This window comes from Ranitomeya imitator, chromosome 2, assembly GCF_032444005.1.
Source record: "Ranitomeya imitator isolate aRanImi1 chromosome 2, aRanImi1.pri, whole genome shotgun sequence".
Classification (NCBI taxonomy): domain Eukaryota; kingdom Metazoa; phylum Chordata; class Amphibia; order Anura; family Dendrobatidae; genus Ranitomeya; species Ranitomeya imitator.
This window is the reverse complement of record NC_091283.1, coordinates 238796823-238816313: the sequence shown is the minus strand read 5'-3', so window position 1 is coordinate 238816313 and position 19491 is coordinate 238796823. Positions and strand designations below refer to the sequence as shown.

At 43.8% G+C, this 19491-nt stretch overlaps 1 protein-coding gene across 1 annotated transcript in view; it reads left to right on the top strand.

The window, feature by feature from the left end:
* The first annotated feature begins 550 nt into the window (after window positions 1–550).
* LOC138662836 (oocyte zinc finger protein XlCOF8.4-like) overlaps window positions 551–19491 on the top strand; it is a 39398-nt gene continuing 20457 nt past the window's right edge. The window contains exons 1-6 of the mRNA XM_069748810.1: window positions 551–1670; window positions 1945–2094; window positions 2224–2403; window positions 2488–2611; window positions 2695–2792; window positions 2991–3081. Of these exons, the coding sequence (XP_069604911.1) occupies window positions 1587–1670; window positions 1945–2094; window positions 2224–2403; window positions 2488–2611; window positions 2695–2792; window positions 2991–3081 (727 nt within the window). The 5' untranslated portion in view covers window positions 551–1586. The remainder of the gene's footprint in view (window positions 1671–1944; window positions 2095–2223; window positions 2404–2487; window positions 2612–2694; window positions 2793–2990; window positions 3082–19491) is intronic.

Genomic DNA, 19491 nt, shown 5'->3' with positions numbered 1-19491 from the left:
ATTGCTTTGCGCAGGCGTGTACTATGGAGGACAGAGAATGAACTTCAATCCAATATTGCAGCCAGCATGCAGCCAGCGGGTAAGGAAAGGGTGAATCAAACACCCGAAAACTCCGCCCATATGACCCAAAACCAGTCCCGCCAAATTCAGGTGACAGAGTCCCTTTAACAAAACCCCCACAGTGACTGGAGAGGAGCATGGCCGTATATGACCCTTAGCCGGACACTGGAAGGGGTTAAATAAGCGAGATTTCGGCATTTTAGCTCCTGGTGGAGGCGATAGCACAATCATATGCCGCCATATACTAGACGTCCGGTAACCGGTAATAATTCCCTCATGTGTGGGGTCTATTTGTCTCCAGAGAAATCACACGTTACATTCCACACAGAACATTGTGTAGAAAAGGCGGCGCGAGGTAATTGTGCCAGTAGTGAGGGCGAATAATGGCGGAAATGTCACTGACTGAGAAGTCTCCATGTAGCGTCTTCACTGCGGATCACGTGACCCCTGACTCCTCCCCCTGTGACCTCATCACAGGTCCTGTGCGCACAGAGCAGCCATATATGTGGAGTGCGGCTCTGCAGGTGGAGGTATGTGGAGATTCCGCATTACTGAGCGCGGGGACATTAACCCCTTCTGCACGGAGACTCTTTATAAGAATCATAACGTTGTTGTTCTGTTTCCTGTAATAGATACATACGAGCCAACTATGGAGGACAGGAAGTGAGGGAGCGGATTGTTCTCCTAGTACAGGGCCCCTTTCTTGGCCCCACACAGTGTAATGCCCCCATTATGCCCTGTAAGCAGGGTTCTGCCCCACACCCAGCTGCCTCGGGCACTTTACCATGAGCTGGTACCTCAGATTCTTCCCCGCACCCCTTTCCTTTGTTGGCGCCAAATCTGTTCTGCCTTTGGGGCTCCGGCCTTTATAATATCAGTAACTGCGTCATCAAGGTCTCTCCGTGCTTGGACCTTCTTATGCCCATTTGCAGACGTCTCCAGCTGTGCCGCTTGACCCATTGGAAGAATTTAATATGCCACTGAATTTGGATCCAACCCTTTGCATCAATCGGAAGATTTTGCACTCGCATTTACTTTTGGATTAATTATCATGTGCTGTATTTTTATGGAAATAGTGTTGTCTGATATTATGGTATGATTAATTTAATTATTGATATGGGGCTGCCCTGCGGTAACTTCTGAGGGGAGTATTTGGTGGCGCGCATGTGCCGTGTCTATCCAGCAGCTCCTCGTCTGCCGCGGCGTCTTCCCAGCCTCTCACACATGCTTTCCTGCATGCGAGATTGTGCCTGATGCCGGCGGCCGCTGTAGGGCCTGCTGAGTGCAGGGCACATGCACCAAGATAGCAATACTATTGGCTGAGACACATCATGTGACCGGCGTTAGATGAGTCACCAATGGGATAAAAAGGTCCTTGTGTGCAGTAAGAGTTATCCCCTTGAGAAAGCAACAAACAAACAAGTGAAACGTACGTTGGGGGCTCTGTTGGATTCCTCTGGTGTCATCCACCCCATTCTGGTGTTAGCTGCTGGTAAGCGCCATTTACAGCTACAGTATTTGCTTTGATGAGTACGGTGTATGGTTACTTTGGGTCAGCACTTCATTTTTTTTTCTTTAGTGCTACTCATTTCGTTTGGTGCTGGCTGCAGGTAAGTGCTATTGTACAATTTATTCAATGAGACCACACTATTGCTCTATATTAGCACTTTCATTATGGCATGCCTTCCTGATTTATGTGATACTGGCAGCTACGTGGGGTATATGGCACTCATGATATTTCATGTCATCCTGTTGTAATTTTTACTGTGTGTTACACTTTATTAAATTTTCACAATAAAATACTCTTTTTAACCTAAGTACTCCCTTTTCCTCCTAATTTTTCAGGATTCTTATGATGTTCTATCGGCTCATCTTCTCATTCAGGTCTCTACAATATCGGATCCTCTCAGTGAAGATCTTCTACAAAAGAGAATTGTCCTGATTTACCCATCAAAGATGGATATGGACAGAGACAAGATGGCGGAGAGGATATTACACCTCACTCTAGAGATCCTCTTCCGGCTTACTGGAGAGGTGAGAGATTCTGATGACGTCACATTACATCATTCTTATCTATGGGAATAACAGATGGACAGAACTGGAGAGGTGAGGACTCTGGAAATGTCTGTAGTGAGATTTATTAATGTGTCCCTCCATTACCAGGATTACACAGTGGTGAAGAAGACCTCTAGTGATCGCTGTCAGGACCCTGTGTCTGAGGGATGGGGAAGACCCCTAAGCCCAATCACGGGGCCTCCACCTCACCTCCTGATCCATGAGGACATCAATGACCAGAAGATCCTAGAACTCATCTACAAGATGATTGAGCTGCTGACTGGAGAGGTGACACTGCTGGGAATGCTGGGACATTATACAGTAACGCTATGAAGGGATCGGAGGGGATGACGGTATCATTGTATGTGTCAGGTTCCTATAAGGTGTCAGGATGTCGCTGTCTATTTCTCCATGGAGGAGTGGGAGTATTTAGAAGGACACAGAGATCTGTACAAGAACGTCATAATGGAGGTTCCCCAGCCCCTCACATCTCCAGGTAATAGACAGGACTAAATACACACGGCCTATAATTATCTGTATGTAAAGAATGAATTCAGTCCCTGTATGTGTTTCCTCCAGATCTATCCAGTAAGAGGACAACACCAGAGAGATGTCCCCGTCCTCTTCTTCCACAGGACTGTAACCAAGAAGATCCCAATGCTCCTCAGGATCATCAGGTAGATGGAGAGAAGGTATCAGGAGATCTCCCCTATGATGTGTAGACGCCGGTGAAGGTCTTGTGCTCAGTCTTGTTTTATCCACCAGTATTATATGTTCTATACTTGTGTAATGAGAACGGTGGAGATGGCAGGATTAGAGCTGATCATAGATGTGACTTCTCCATCTGTCTGTGACTTTTATAATATTTGTTTCAGGGTGAAGATCTGACCCATATTAATACTACAGAGACATATGTGAGGGGGGATGAGCGGTGTAAAGAGGAGATTCCCACATATAGCTACCCAGGTGAGTAGTAACCACTAAATGCAGAGAAGTCACAGATTCTTCTCATCACCGGCTGTGGCTGCTTTATCGGTGGTGTAGTCCGGCTGTATTACCATGATCACCATTTTGCCTCTAGACCATAACATTCTCCTCCACCCAAAACTGTTCAAATGACTTTGGGTATTGAAAGCCCTTTTCTATAGAACTTACAACCTGGTAGATCCACCTACCTCCTGGGTTTAGGAGACACTGTTACCTGTCCAGATCTGTAAACTATAAAGCCAAGTGACAGCGTACGTAGAATGTGCTGACAAGATAGAAAATCACTTGAAGAAAAATATGATGATGGGCTGTAAGAGAAAGCGGAGGGTAATGATGCTGTTGGCTTCCTAGAACCCTGAGATCTTATCGGATGAATCTCCCTTCTCTCCCTTCTGTGCTGCTGAATGTGATCATATGGTCCCCACAAGACCAGGTCCAGTCTTTCTGGCCAAACTTCACTTTATGATCGACAACATTAAATGTGCAGTGAGGCCAAGTGTGAATTTCTGCACAATAACAGAGTTTCCCTTTATCCGGACTTTTCAATTTGTAATAAAACCGACTAACTTCCAGGAGGATTGTGATAATCTACATAAACCCATCACACCGGTGCCATGATATATCTCTGAGCTGTGCGCGGCTGATGGCTGTAATATACATTTATTCCCGCCTGCAGGAGATGTGTTGGCTCCAGCCCTGGATTCATGGATTCACTCCACCTCATAAATTACATTGTTTTTGATCCTAAGAAATTCAGATTACTGCACAATCTCTCCTGAAATGGGGAGCAATATTATTTCCTCTAATCTTCTGGTCAGGATTCATAGTAGCTCCAATGGTCCACCATAAATGAATGCAACTCTGGTTTACTGTTGTGTAATTTGTATTTGTAGTTTTCAGTTAATGAGATTCTCGTGCTCTGGGGCGGGGCTGTGGGCGGGGCTTTATGTGGTGCTCTGGGGCGGGGCTGTGGGCAGGGCTTTATGTGCTGCTCTGATTACATATTCATCTGTATTAGCTTATGATAGGTCACTGATCCCTCACTGACCTGCCCCCATTTTTACATAATGCATATAATAATGTGGTGATTGTGAGGATTAGAAAAAAAAATTACATCCAGCAAAGTGACACCAGCGGTGCCTGTCCAGTAGCATCTATCTCTTACTTATAGACTGCGCAGGTGCTGCCATCTCCGGAGACATTTTGCTGGATGTAATTTTTTTTTCTAAGCCTCCAGTCCCAATAGCCACACTATTATAGGCATTATCAACAATAATATCAACACTATTATATGCATTATGTAAAAATGGGGGCAGGTCAGTGAGGTATCAGCGACCTGTCATAAGCCAATACAGATGAATATGTAATCAGACACCACATAAAGCCCCGCCTACAGCCCCGCCCCAGAGCACCACATAAAGCCCCGCCCACAGCCCCACCCCAGAGCACAAGAATCTCATCAACTGAAAACTATAAATACATATTAAACAACAACCACAAGACGGATTTCATCACCAGGTATCAGTGTAATCAGTATAACGGCACTGACCTGACAGTGTCTGTAGTCACTGAGCACAATCCTGCTGACAGGTTCCCTTTAAGACATCTCCGCTCTGCACTATTATACACAGTTCTCTATAAATGTGTAATATTTCTTCTTGAAACTCATCTGACAGAAAATATTGGAGCTTCCGATAGTTTAGATTGTGAAGTCACCGAGCCCCGTGCTCTAATTACCCCAGAGAGGTTTCACCACTAGCTGCTCATTTATTACTGATGGAGACTGTTCAGTGTGAGCATTTCAGTAGATGTTATTGTCTATAGTCAGTTTTTGATTACAGTAGTGTCCAGAATCCTCTGATTTATCCTCTTCCAGTTTCGTGTTCTTATTCAGGCCCCATTTTTACAATCTGACGTGTGTCACTTTATGTGGTGATAACTTTGGAATTATTCACAATAGATAATAGAAATAAATGGATCTTACAAATTATTTTCCAACTTCTCACAATACCCTACATGCGATTGTACACTACTCTCTGGGCACATGGCCGTTTTCAGAAGGGAAGGAGCGCCATTTAGCTGTTTGAATGCAGATCTAGCTGGAATAGTTAGCAGACACAATGTATTGGGAGCAATGTTCGTGGTCAACTGGCAGCTCAAAAGATCTCCACCATGAACATGCTTGGCACTATCTTCTCTGCTTTCCATATCCCAAGGATTGCCTTGCTCATCGCCCTTTAACACCATTACATGGATCTGAACTTACACTGGGACCCCTAGGCTTGGACCATGGTGTTACCTGCTATTCTGTGGTATTAGATGGCAAGAAGAATAGTCAGGTAGCTGGGTAAGAACCAGAAGGACAGAATCAGAAGACACACGATTAGCCCATAAACGGGCCATGGTCACAACAGGAAACAAATACACAAGCCGCAAGCTGAGCACAGAGGACTGAACCAGAGGAGAACAACGCTGTTTCTGGCAGATTCCGGCCATGTGCTTTGAGCTTTAGTAGGGTGTGGTACTTTCTAATTGGCTGAAGTAGGGAGCAGATTACTCCAGCTGGACCGCAGGAACAGATCCCAGATGAGATTGGACACATCATATGCAGAAGCCCTAATATGACTAAATGACAGAAAACCAGAATAGTCGAAATCCCCATAAAGTGATTCCATTTTATAAATTAATTCACTGAGGGTTATAATCTATACATATGTGGTCAAACTTGTTGGTACCCTTCGTTTAAAGGGAACCTGTCACCCGCAAAATCGAAGATGAGCGAAGCCCACCAGCATCAGGGGCTTATCTATAGCATTCTGTAATGCTGTAGATAAGCCCCCCGATGTATCTTGGAAGATGAGAAAAAGAGGTTAGATTATACTCACCCAGGGGTGGTCCCGCTCAGTCCGGTCCGATAGGCGTTGCAGTCCCTTCCAGCGCCTCCCATCTTACGATGCAATTTTCCCCCGGGATCAATAAAGTGTATTACAATGACGTCTTCTTCTTGTAGTCACGCTGCGGCTCCAGCGCAGGCATACTTTGTCTGCCTTGTTGAGGGCAGTGCAAAGTACTGCAGTGCGCAGGCGCTGGGAAATGTCAGAGAGGCCCGGCGCCAGCACACTGCAGTACTTCGCTCTGCCCTCAACAGGGCAGACAAAGTATGCCTGCGCCGGAGCCGCAGCGTGACTACAAGAAGAAGACGTCATTGTAAGAAGATGGAAGGCCCCAGACTGCAACGCCCATCATACCGGGACCGCCCCTGGGTGAGTATAATCTAACCTCTTTTTCTCATCTTTCAGGATACATCGGGGGCTTATCTACAGCATTACAGAATGCGGTAGATAAGCCCCTGATGCTGGTGGACTTAGCTCACTTTCGATTTTGGGGGTGACAGGTTCCCTTTAATGACAGAAAAACACACAATAGTGACTGAAATAATTTGAATCTGACAAAAGTAAAAAAAATAAAAGATCTATGAAAATAATAAAATAAAAGTCAGACATTGCTTTTCAACCATGGTTCCACGGAATTTAAAAAAAAATAAAACTCATGAAATAGGCCTGGACAGAAATGATGGCACCCCTGAAAATAATGTGACAAAAGGGACATGTTAAATTGCGGTGTGTCCACTAACTAGCATCACAGGTGTCTACAGTCTTGGAATCAGTTAGTGGCCTGTACATTGGGCTACAGATACTGTGCTGTGTGGTGACATGGTGTGTATCACACTCAACATGGACCAGAGGAAGCAAAGGAAAGAGTTGTCTCAGGAGATGAGAAAAAAATTATAGACAAACCTGTTAAAGGTAAAAGTCATAAGACCATCTCCAAGCAGCTTGATGTTCCTGTGACTACAGTTGCACATATTATTCAGAAATTTAATATCCATGGGACTGTAACCAACCTCCCTGGACGTGGCCACAGGAGGAAAATTGATGACAAATCAAAGAGACGGATAATACGAATGGTAACAAAAGAGCCCAGAAAAGCTTCTAAACAGATTAAAGGTGAATTTCAAGCTCAAGAAACATCAGTGTCAGATCGCACCATCCGTCGTTGTATGAGTCAAAGTTGACTTCATGGGAGATGACCAAGGAGGACACCATTGTTGAAAAAAAAATCATAAAAAAGCCAGACTGGAATTTGCTAAACTACATGATGACAAGCCACAAAGTTCTGGGAGAATGTCCTATGGACAAATTAGACCATAATGGAAATTTTTGGCAAGGCACATCAGCTCTATGTTCACAGATGGAAAAATGAATCATATCAAGAAAAGAACACTGTCCCTACTGTGAAACATGGAGGAGGCTCTGTTATGTTCTGGGGCTGCTTTGCTGCATCTGTCACAGGGTGTCTAGAATCTGTGCAGGGTACAATGAAATCTCAAGACTATCAAGGGATTCTAGAGAGAAATGTGCTGCCCAGAAAGCTTGGTCTCAGTCACAGGTCATGGATCTTGCACAGAATAGAAAAACATACAGCTAAAAACCCCCAAGAATGGCTAGGAGGAAAACATTGGACTATTCTTAAGTGGCCTTCTATGAGCCCTGACCTAAATCCTATTGAGCTTCTTTGGAAAGAGCTGAAACATGCTCTCTGGAAAAGACAACCTTCAAACACGAGACAACTGGAGCAGTTTACTCTTGAGGAGCGGCCAAAATACCTGTCGAGAGGTGCACAAGTCTCATTGACAGTTACAGGAATCCTTTGATTGCAGTGATTGCCTCAAAAGGTTGTGCAGCAAAATATTAACCCTTTCACGCCAGAGTCTGTTTTTGCCTTAATGGCCGGGCCAAATTTTTCAATTCTGACCAGTGTCACTTTATGAGGTCATAACTCTAAAACACTTCCACGAATCCTGGTGATTCTGAGATCGTTTTCTTTTGGGCAGCACAGTGGCTCAGTGGATAGCACAGCAGCCTTGCAGCACTGGAATCCTGGGTTCAAATCCCACCAAGGACAACATCTGCAAAGAGTTTGTATCTTCTCTCCGTGTTTGCGTGGGTGTTCTCTGGTTTTCTCCCACATTCCAAGGACATACTGCCCCATTGGAGACAGCGATGATAATTTGTGCAAACTGTAAAGCACTGCGGAATATGTTAGCGCTATATAAGAAAAAATAGACATATTGTACTTTATGATAGAGTTAAAATTTCTTTGATATAACTTGCATTTATTTGTTAATAAAAATGTTAATTTTTATGCTCTTAACCCCTTCATGACCCAGCCTATTTTGACCTTAAAGACCTTGCCGTTTTTTGCAATTCTGACCAGTGTCCCTTTATGAGGTAATAACTCAGGAACGCTTCAACGGATCCTAGCGGTTCTGACATTGTTTTTTCGTGACATATTGGGCTTCATGTTAGTGGTAAATTTAGGTCAATAAATTCTGCGTTTATTTGTGATAAAAACGGAAATTTGGCGAAAATTTTGAAAATATCGCAATTTTCACATTTTGAATTTTTATTCTGTTAAACCAGAGAGTTATGTCACACAAAATAGTTAATAAATAACATTTCCCACATGTATACTTTACATCAGCACAATTTTGGAAACAACATTTTTTTTTGCTAGGAAATTATAAGGGTTAAAATTTGACTAGCGATTTCTCATTTTTACAACAAAATTTGCAAAACCATTTTTTTTAGGGACCACCTCACATTTGAAGTCAGTTTGAGGGGTCTATATGGCTGAAAATACCCAAAAGTGACACCATTCTAAAAAATGCACCCCTCAAGGTACTCAAAACCACATTCAAGAAGTTTATTAACCCTTCAGGTACTTCACAGCAGCAGAAGCAACATGGAAGGAAAAAATGAACATTTAACTTTTTAGTCACAAAAATTATTTTTAGCAACAATTTTTTTATTTTCCCAATGGTAAAAGGAGAAACTGAACCACAAAAGTTGTTGTCCAATTTGTTCTGAGTATGCTGATACCTCATATGTGGGGGTAAACCACTGTTTGGGCGCACGGCAGGGCTTGGAAGGGAAGGAGCGCCATTTGACTTTTTGAATGAAAAATTGGCTCCACTCTTTAGCGGACACCATGTCACGTTTGGAGAGCCCCCGCGTGCCTAAAAATTGGAGCTCCCCCACAAGTAACCCCATTTTGGAAACTAGACGCCCCAAGGAACTTATCTAGATGCATAGTGAGCACTTTAAACCCCCAGGTGCTTCACAAATTGATCCGTAAAAATGAAAAAGTACTTTTTTTTCACAAAAAAATTCTTTTAGCCTCAATTTTTTCATTTTCACATGGGCAACAGGATAAAATGGATCCTAAAATTTGTTGGGCAATTTCTCCTGAGTACACCAATACCTCACATGTGGGGGTAAACCACTGTTTGGGCACATGGTAAAGCTCGGAAGGGAAGGAGCGCCATTTGACTTTTTGAATGGAAAATTATCTCCATCGTTAGCGGACACCATGTTGCGTTTGGAGAGCCCCTGTGTGCCTAAACTTTGGCGCTCCCCCACAAGTGACCCCATTTTGGAAACTAGACAAACTAGACCCCCCACGGAACTTATCTAGATGCCTAGTGAGCACTTTAAACCCTCAGGTGCTTCACAAATTGATCTGTAAAAATGAAAAAGTACTTTTTTTTTCACAAAAAAATTCTTTTCGCCTCAATTTTTTCATTTTCACATGGGCAATAGGATGAAATGGATCATAAAATTTGTTGGGCAATTTCTCCCGAGTACGCCGATACCTCATATGTGGGGGTAAACCACTGTTTGGGCACACGGCAGGGCTCGGAAGGGAAGGCGCGCCATTTGACTTTTTGAATGGAAAATTAGCTCCAATTGTTAGCGGACACCATGTCGCGTTTGGAGAGCCCCTGTGTGCCTAAACATTGGAGCTCCCCCACAAGTGACCCCATTTTGGAAACTAGACCCCCCAAGGAACTTATCTAGATGCATATTGAGCACTTTAAACCCCCAGGTGCTTCACAGAAGTTTATAACGCAGAGCCATGAAAATAAAAAATAATTTTTCTTTCCTCAAAAATTATTTTTTAGCCTGGAATTTCCTATTTTGCCAAGGATAATAGGAGAAATTGGACCCCAAATGTTTTTGTCCAGTTTGTCCTGAGTACGCTGATACCCCATATGTGGGGGTAAACCACTGTTTGGGCGCACAGCAGGGCTCAGATGAGAAGGCACGCCATTTGGCTTTTTAAATGGAAAATTAGCTCCAATCATTAGCGGACACCATGTCACGTTAGGAGAGCCCCTGTGTGCCTAAACATTGGAGATTCCCCACAAATGACCCCATTTTGGAAACTAGACCCCCAAAGGAACTAATCTAGATGTGTGGTGAGGACTTTGAATCCCCAAGTGCTTCACAGAAGTTTATAACGCAGAGCCATGAAAATAAAAAATAAAAAATATTTTCTCAAAAATGATCTTTTAGCCTGCAATTTTTTATTTTCCCAAGGGTAACAGGAGAAATTTGACCCCAAAAGTTGTTGTCCAGTTTCTCCTGAGTACGCTGATACCCCATATGTGGGGTTAAACCACTGTTTGGGCCCATGCCGGGGCTCGGAAGTGAAGTAGTGATGTTTTGAAATGCAGACTTTGATGGAATGCTCTGCGGGCATCACGTTGCGTTTGCAGAGCCCCTGATGTGGCTAAACAGTAGAAACCCCACACAAGTGACCCCATTTTGGAAACTAGACCCCGAAAGGAACTTATCTAGATGTGTGGTGAGCACTTTGAACCCCCAAGTGCTTCATAGAAGTTTATAATGCAGAGCCGTGAAAATAATAAATATGTTTTCTTTCCTCAAAAATAATTATTTAGCCCAGAATGTTTTATTTTCCCAAGGGTTACAGGAGAAATTGGACCCCAAAAGTTGTTGTCCAGTTTCTCCTGAGTACGCTGATACCCCATGTGTGGGGGTAAACCACTGTTTGGGCACACGTCGGGGCTCAGAAGGGAAGTAGTGACTTTTGAAATGCAGATTTGATGGAATGGTCTGCGGGCGTCACTGTTGTGAATTCTGTGGCAGAGCTCCCTCCTGTGGTCACAAGTGGTACTTCGGCTGATTCTCTCTGTGAGCTTCCGTTGGTGGAGGAAAGTGGTACTGCGGCTTCTGAGTTTCCTTCTTCAGGTGATGTGGTGAAGTCGTTAGGTGCTGCTCTATTTAACTCCACCTAGTGCTTTGATCCTGGCCTCCAGTCAATGTTCTAGTATTGAACCTGTTTCCTCCTGGATCGTTCCTGTGGCCTGCTGCTCTGCATAGCTAAGTTCCGCTTTGCTATTTTGTTTTCTGTTTTTTCTGTCCAGCTTGTCTATTTGTTTTTTCCTGCTTGCTGGAAGCTCTGGGACGCAGAGGGTGTACCTCCGTGCCGTTAGTTCGGTACGGAGGGTCTTTTTGCCCCCTTTGCATGGTTTTTGTAGGGTTTTGTGTTGACCGCAAAGTTACCTTTCCTATCCTCGCTCTGTTCAGAAAGTGGGGCCTAACTTTGCTAAATCTATTTCATCTCTGCGTTTGTCTTTTCATCTTAACTCACAGTCATTATATGTGGGGGCTGCCTTTTCCTTTGGGGTATTTCTCTGAGGCAAGGTAGGCTTATTTTTCTATCTTCAGGCTAGCTAGTTTCTCAGGCTGTGCCGAGTTGCATAGGGAGCGTTAGGCGCAATCCACGGCTGCCTCTAGTGTCGTTGGAGAGGATTAGGGATTGCGGTCAGCAGAGTTCCCACGTCTCAGAGCTCGTCTATGTTTTTGGGTTATTGTCAGGTCACTGTATGTGTTCTGACCTCTATGTCCATTGTGGTACTGAATTACCTATCATAACAGTACTGGAGGCCCAAAGTACTAATGATTCTCAATAGAGGGAAAAAAGAAGCTCTGAGACCATTTTTTTTTCTCTGTACTGTGTTTTGCCTTTTTTTTCCCCTAGACATTTGGGTGGTTCAGGACACAGGTGTAGCGATGGACATTAAAGGTCTGTCTTCATGTGTGGATCAGCTCACGGCAAGAGTACAAAATATTCAAGACTTTGTGGTTCAGAATTCTATGTTAGAACCAAGAATTCCTATTCCTGATTTGTTTTTTGGAGATAGAACTAAATTTCTGAGTTTCAAAAATAATTTTAAAAACGTATCAACCAAATACCCTGTTTTTTACATCTTTTACTAGCACTTGCGGATTACTGCAACATTTTTTCAAACTGAGTGTTTTTGGTTTTACTATTCTCTTTTGTGTCTTCAGGTTTCTTGGTGGTGTGTGAACATGATCATACAGACTTGTTCACTGTGCAAGTAGCCCATGTGTTCCTGTTTCCATAATTGTTCTCTTGTGTCTACAAGACTGGGGAGTTCCACCACTCCTCTTGGGCTATCTGCACAAAAGCTGTTCTGCCCTGTATGCACACATGGATTTTTTCCTCTCTGAACCCTGTTCACACAGGTTATATACAGATGATCAGGTTTTTAAATACATCAGATAGGGATTGCATACATTAGTTAGGACTGCTCTGATAAGGGTATACCGTGAAGATTGGTAGAGCAGCTTAGTATACATTTTTTGCAAAAAACGTATCAACCAAATACCCTGTTTTTTACATCTTTTACTAGCACTTGCGGATTACTGCAACATTTTTTCAAACTGAGTGTTTTTGGTTTTACTATTCTCTTTTGTGTCTTCAGGTTTCTTGGTGGTGTGTGAACATGATCATACAGACTTGTTCACTGTGCAAGTAGCCCATGTGTTCCTGTTTCCATAATTGTTCTCTTGTGTCTACAAGACTGGGGAGTTCCACCACTCCTCTTGGGCTATCTGCACAAAAGCTGTTCTGCCCTGTATGCACACATGGATTTTTTCCTCTCTGAACCCTGTTCACACAGGTTATATACAGATGATCAGGTTTTTAAATACATCAGATAGGGATTGCATACATTAGTTAGGACTGCTCTGATAAGGGTATACCGTGAAGATTGGTAGAGCAGCTTAGTATACATTTTTTGCAAAAAACGTATCAACCAAATACCCTGTTTTTTACATCTTTTACTAGCACTTGCGGATTACTGCAACATTTTTTCAAACTGAGTGTTTTTGGTTTTACTATTCTCTTTTGTGTCTTCAGGTTTCTTGGTGGTGTGTGAACATGATCATACAGACTTGTTCACTGTGCAAGTAGCCCATGTGTTCCTGTTTCCATAATTGTTCTCTTGTGTCTACAAGACTGGGGAGTTCCACCACTCCTCTTGGGCTATCTGCACAAAAGCTGTTCTGCCCTGTATGCACACATGGATTTTTTCCTCTCTGAACCCTGTTCACACAGGTTATATACAGATGATCAGGTTTTTAAATACATCAGATAGGGATTGCATACATTAGTTAGGACTGCTCTGATAAGGGTATACCGTGAAGATTGGTAGAGCAGCTTAGTATACATTTTTTGCAAAAAACGTATCAACCAAATACCCTGTTTTTTACATCTTTTACTAGCACTTGCGGATTACTGCAACATTTTTTCAAACTGAGTGTTTTTGGTTTTACTATTCTCTTTTGTGTCTTCAGGTTTCTTGGTGGTGTGTGAACATGATCATACAGACTTGTTCACTGTGCAAGTAGCCCATGTGTTCCTGTTTCCATAATTGTTCTCTTGTGTCTACAAGACTGGGGAGTTCCACCACTCCTCTTGGGCTATCTGCACAAAAGCTGTTCTGCCCTGTATGCACACATGGATTTTTTCCTCTCTGAACCCTGTTCACACAGGTTATATACAGATGATCAGGTTTTTAAATACATCAGATAGGGATTGCATACATTAGTTAGGACTGCTCTGATAAGGGTATACCGTGAAGATTGGTAGAGCAGCTTAGTATACATTTTTTGCAAAAAACGTATCAACCAAATACCCTGTTTTTTACATCTTTTACTAGCACTTGCGGATTACTGCAACATTTTTTCAAACTGAGTGTTTTTGGTTTTACTATTCTCTTTTGTGTCTTCAGGTTTCTTGGTGGTGTGTGAACATGATCATACAGACTTGTTCACTGTGCAAGTAGCCCATGTGTTCCTGTTTCCATAATTGTTCTCTTGTGTCTACAAGACTGGGGAGTTCCACCACTCCTCTTGGGCTATCTGCACAAAAGCTGTTCTGCCCTGTATGCACACATGGATTTTTTCCTCTCTGAACCCTGTTCACACAGGTTATATACAGATGATCAGGTTTTTAAATACATCAGATAGGGATTGCATACATTAGTTAGGACTGCTCTGATAAGGGTATACCGTGAAGATTGGTAGAGCAGCTTAGTATACATTTTTTGCAAAAAACGTATCAACCAAATACCCTGTTTTTTACATCTTTTACTAGCACTTGCGGATTACTGCAACATTTTTTCAAACTGAGTGTTTTTGGTTTTACTATTCTCTTTTGTGTTTTCAAAAATAATTGTAAACTATTTCTGGCTTTGAAACCTCGCTCCTCTGGTGACCCAGTTCAACAAGTTAGGATCATTATTTCTTTTTTACGTGGCGACCCTCAGGACTGGGCATTTTCTCTTGCGTCAGGAGATCCTGCATTAAGTAATATTGATGCGTTTTTCCTGGCGCTCGGATTGCTGTACGATGAACCTAATTCAATGGATCAGGCAGAGAAAAATTTGCTGGCTCTGTGTCAGGGTCAGGATGAGATAGAGGTATATTGTCAGAAATTTAGAAAGTGATCCGTACTCACTCAATGGAATGAAGGTGCGCTCGCAGCTATTTTCAGAAAAGGTCTCTCTGAAGCCCTTAAGGATGTCATGGTGGGATTTCCTATGCCTGCTGGTCTGAATGAGTCTATGTTTTTAGCCATTCAGATCGGTCGACGCTTGCGTGAGCGTAAATCTGTGCACCATTTGGCGGTATTACCTGAGCTTAAACCTGAGCCTATGCAGTGCGATAGGACTTTAACCAGAGTTGAACGGCAAGAACACAGACGTCTGAATGGGCTGTGTTTCTACTGTGGTGATTCCACTCATGCTATCTCTGATTGTCCTAAGCGCACTAAGCGGTTCGCTAGGTCTGCCACCATTGGTATGGTACAGTCAAAATTTCTTCTGTCCGTTACCTTGATCTGCTCTTTGTCATCGTATTCTGTCATGGCATTTGTGGATTCAGGCGCTGCCCTGAATTTGATGGACTTGGAGTATGCTAGGCGTTGTGGGTTTTTCTTGGAGCCCTTGCAGTGTCCTATTCCATTGAGAGGAATTGATGCTACGCCTTTGGCCAAGAATAAGCCTCAGTACTGGACCCAGCTGACCATGTGCATGGCTCCTGCACATCAGGAGGTTATTCGCTTTCTGGTGTTGCATAATCTGCATGATGTGGTCGTGTTGGGGTTGCCATGGCTACAAGTCCATAATCCAGTATTAGATTGGAAATCCATGTCTGTGTCCAGCTGGGGTTGTCAGGGGGTACATGGTGTTGTCCCATTTCTGTCAATTTCGTCATCCACCCCTTCTGAGGTTCCAGAGTTCTTGTCTGATTACCGGGATGTATTTGATGAGCCCAAGTCCGATACCCTACCTCCGCATAGGGATTGGGATTGTGCTATCGATTTGATTCCTGGTAGTAAATTCCCAAAAGGTCGACTGTTTAATTTATCTGTGCCTGAGCACGCCACTATGCGGAGTTATGTGAAGGAGTCCTTGGAGAAGGGGCATATTCGCCCGTCATCGTCGCCATTAGGAGCAGGGTTCTTTTTTGTAGCCAAGAAGGATGGTTCACTGAGACCTTGTATTGATTACCGCCTTCTAAATAAGATCACGGTTAAATTTCAGTACCCCTTGCCGTTGTTATCTGATTTGTTTGCTCGGATTAAGGGGGCTAGTTGGTTCACCAAGATAGATCTTCGTGGTGCGTATATTCTTGTGCGTATTAAGCGAGGCGATGAATGGAAAACTGCATTTAATACGCCCGAGGGCCATTTTGAGTTTCTAGTAATGCCATTCGGACTTGCCAATGCTCCATCAGTGTTTCAGTCCTTTATGCATGACATCTTCCGAGAGTACCTGGATAAATTCCTGATTGTGTACTTGGATGACATTTTGATCTTCTCGGATGATTGGGAGTCTCATGTGAAGCAGGTCAGAACGGTGTTTCAGGTCCTGCATGCTAATTCTTTGTTTGTGAAGGGATCAAAGTGTCTCTTTGGTGTTCAGAAGGTTTCATTTTTGGGGTTCATCTTTTCCCCTTCTACTATCGAGATGGACCCTGTTAAGGTCCAAGCCATCCATGATTGGACTCAGCCGACATCTCTGAAAAGTCTGCAAAAGTTCCTGGGCTTTGCTAATTTTTATCGTCACTTCATCTGCAATTTTTCTAGCATTGCTAAACCATTGACCGATTTGACCAAGAAGGGTGCTGATGTGGTCAATTGGTCTTCTGCTGCTGTGGAAGCTTTTCAAGAGTTGAAGCGTCGTTTTTCTTCTGCCCCTGTGTTGTGTCAACCAGATGTTTCGCTTCCGTTCCAGGTCGAGGTTGATGCTTCTGAGATTGGAGCAGGGGCTGTTTTGTCGCAGAGAAGTTCTGATTGCTCGGTGATGAAACCATGCGCCTTCTTTTCCAGGAAGTTTTCGCCTGCTGAGCGAAATTATGATGTGGGCAATCGAGAGTTGCTGGCCATGAAGTGGGCATTCGAGGAGTGGCGTCATTGGCTTGAAGGAGCTAAGCATCGCGTGGTGGTCTTGACTGATCATAAGAACTTGACTTATCTCGAGTCTGCCAGGCGGTTGAATCCTAGACAGGCTCGTTGGTCGCTGTTTTTTGCCCGTTTTGACTTTGATTTCGTACCTTCCGGGCTCTAAAAATGTGAAGGCGGACGCTCTGTCTAGGAGTTTTGTGCCCGACTCTCCGGGTTTATCTGAGCCGGCGGGTATCCTCAAAGAGGGAGTAATTGTGTCTGCCATCTCCCTTGATTTGCGGCGGGTACTGCAAAAATTTCAGGCTAATAAACCTGATCGTTGCCCAGCGGAGAAACTGTTTGTCCCTGATAGGTGGACGAATAAAGTTATCTGAGGTTCATTGTTCGGTGTTGGCTGGTCATCCTGGAATCTTTGGTACCAGAGAGTTAGTGGCTAGATCCTTTTGGTGGCCATCTCTGTCGCGGGATGTGCGTACTTTTGTGCAGTCCTGTGGGATTTGTGCTCGGGCTAAGCCCTGCTGTTCTCGTGCCAGTGGGTTGCTTTTGCCCTTGCCGGTCCCGAAGAGGCCTTGGACATATATCTCTATGGATTTTATTTCAGATCTTCCCGTCTCTCAAAAGATGTCAGTCATTTGGGTGGTCTGTGATCGCTTCTCTAAGATGGTCCATTTGGTACCCTTGTCTAAATTACCTTCCTCCTCTGATTTGGTGCCATTGTTCTTCCAGCATGTGGTTCGTTTACATGGCATTCCAGAGAATATCGTTTCTGACAGAGGTTCCCAGTTTGTTTCGAGGTTTTGGCGAGCCTTTTGTGGTAGGATGGGCATTGACTTGTCTTTTTCCTCGGCTTTCCATCCTCAGACTAATGGCCAGACCGAACGAACCAATCAGACCTTGGAAACATATCTGAGATGCTTTGTTTCTGCTGATCAGGATGACTGGGTGTCCTTTTTGCCTTTGGCTGAGTTCGCCCTTAAATGGAAGGTGCCATCAAAAAAAAATTTTTTGCAGAAATTGTAAAAATGTAAAGAATTAATGATTACATGTTCTTAAAAAATATTATCATTTGTTTATAATTTAGTAAAATATGAAAAATAATTTGAAAAGTTTTGGAATTTCCACTTTTCAACACTAGGGGGAGCAGCTGCTGAAATTTCAGAAAAACCTAGTGTACAAATAGCTCACATGACAGCACTGCAGTAAATATGGGCGGAGTCCGCTGACCTGTGTGATGTCTCCTCTCCTCCCCTTCTGGGTGTTTGCTAAGGGATTAGAGAGGATGAGATTCAAGAACCCAGTGAGCAGCCATTTTGTTGGTGACTGCAGAGTAAGGCTGCCGTCACACTATCAGTATTTGGTCAGTATTTTACCTCAGTATTTGTAAGCCAAAACCAGGAGTGGAACAAATAGAGGAAAAGTATAATAGAAACATGTGCACCACTTCTGTATTTATCACCCACTCCTGGTTTTAGCTACAAATACTGAGGTAAAATACTGACCAAATACTGATAGTGGACGGCAGCCTTAGGCTACTTTCACACTAGCGTTGTTGGCTGTACGTTGTAATGCGTCGTTCAGGAGAAAAAACGCATCCTGCAAAGTTGTCTGCAGGATGCGTTTTTTCCCCATATACTAACATTACCGACATTACATGTAACGTTTGTTTGTGCGTCGAGTCCGCCATTTTTGACCATGCAGGCACGGCCGAAACTCCGCCCCATCCTCCCCAGACCTTACAATGGGGCAACGGAAGCGTCGTAAGACTGCTTCCGCTGCCCACGTCGAACATTTCTTTCACAGCATGCGTCGGTACGTCGACCCGACGCACTGCAACGGGCCCGTACCGACGCTAGTGTGAAAGCAACCTTATACTGACAAGTAGACAGTCACCGAGGATGGCAGGCAGCAAGGATTCTGGGAGATATGTGGTGGAGGGAGCAGGGTGACAGCAGCACAGAGTATTTCAGGAGAGCAGTGTGCTGGTCTATAGGGGCCCCCTGTTTGGTGCGCGGAGCAGCCAGGGATTGTACATAGAGCACTGTCTTTTATACACATGGATGGACCGTCTGCTCCACAGAAATCCAGGAAACATTTCTGCGGATTGATGGCCTGGTCTGATCCAGACTTTGCATGCAGACCCCATTCCCCTCCTCAGATCCTGTCTTCTCCATCCTGTCCTGGCAATATGTGAAAGTGAGGTGACAGGCGCAGTCGGGGTGACGCTGGGAAGGAAATGTAGCCATATAGTAACAATAAAAATGAGATCCCTCTCTTCAGCTGCCTCACCAGCCCTGACTGCACCTAACTGGAGGTCATGCTGCCCCCTCTATTACCCCAGACCCGCGTGCAGGTGCTCAGCCAGAACCACCATAGAATGGGTCCGCTTTCTGAAGATAATACTGCCATAGTGTTCTCACATAATACCGCCATATAGATCACACATAATACCACCAGTGTTCTCACATACCGCCATATAGATCACACATAATACCACCAGTGTTCTCACATACCGCCATATAGATCACACATAATACTGCCAGTGTTCTCAAATAATACCGCCATATAGATCACACATAATACTGCCATAGTGTTCTCACATAATACCGCCATATAGATCACACAATACCACCAGTGTTCTCACATACCGCCATATAGATCACACATAATGCTGCCAGTGTTCTCACATAATACCGCCATATAGATCACACATAATGCTGCCATTGTTCTCACATAATACCGCCA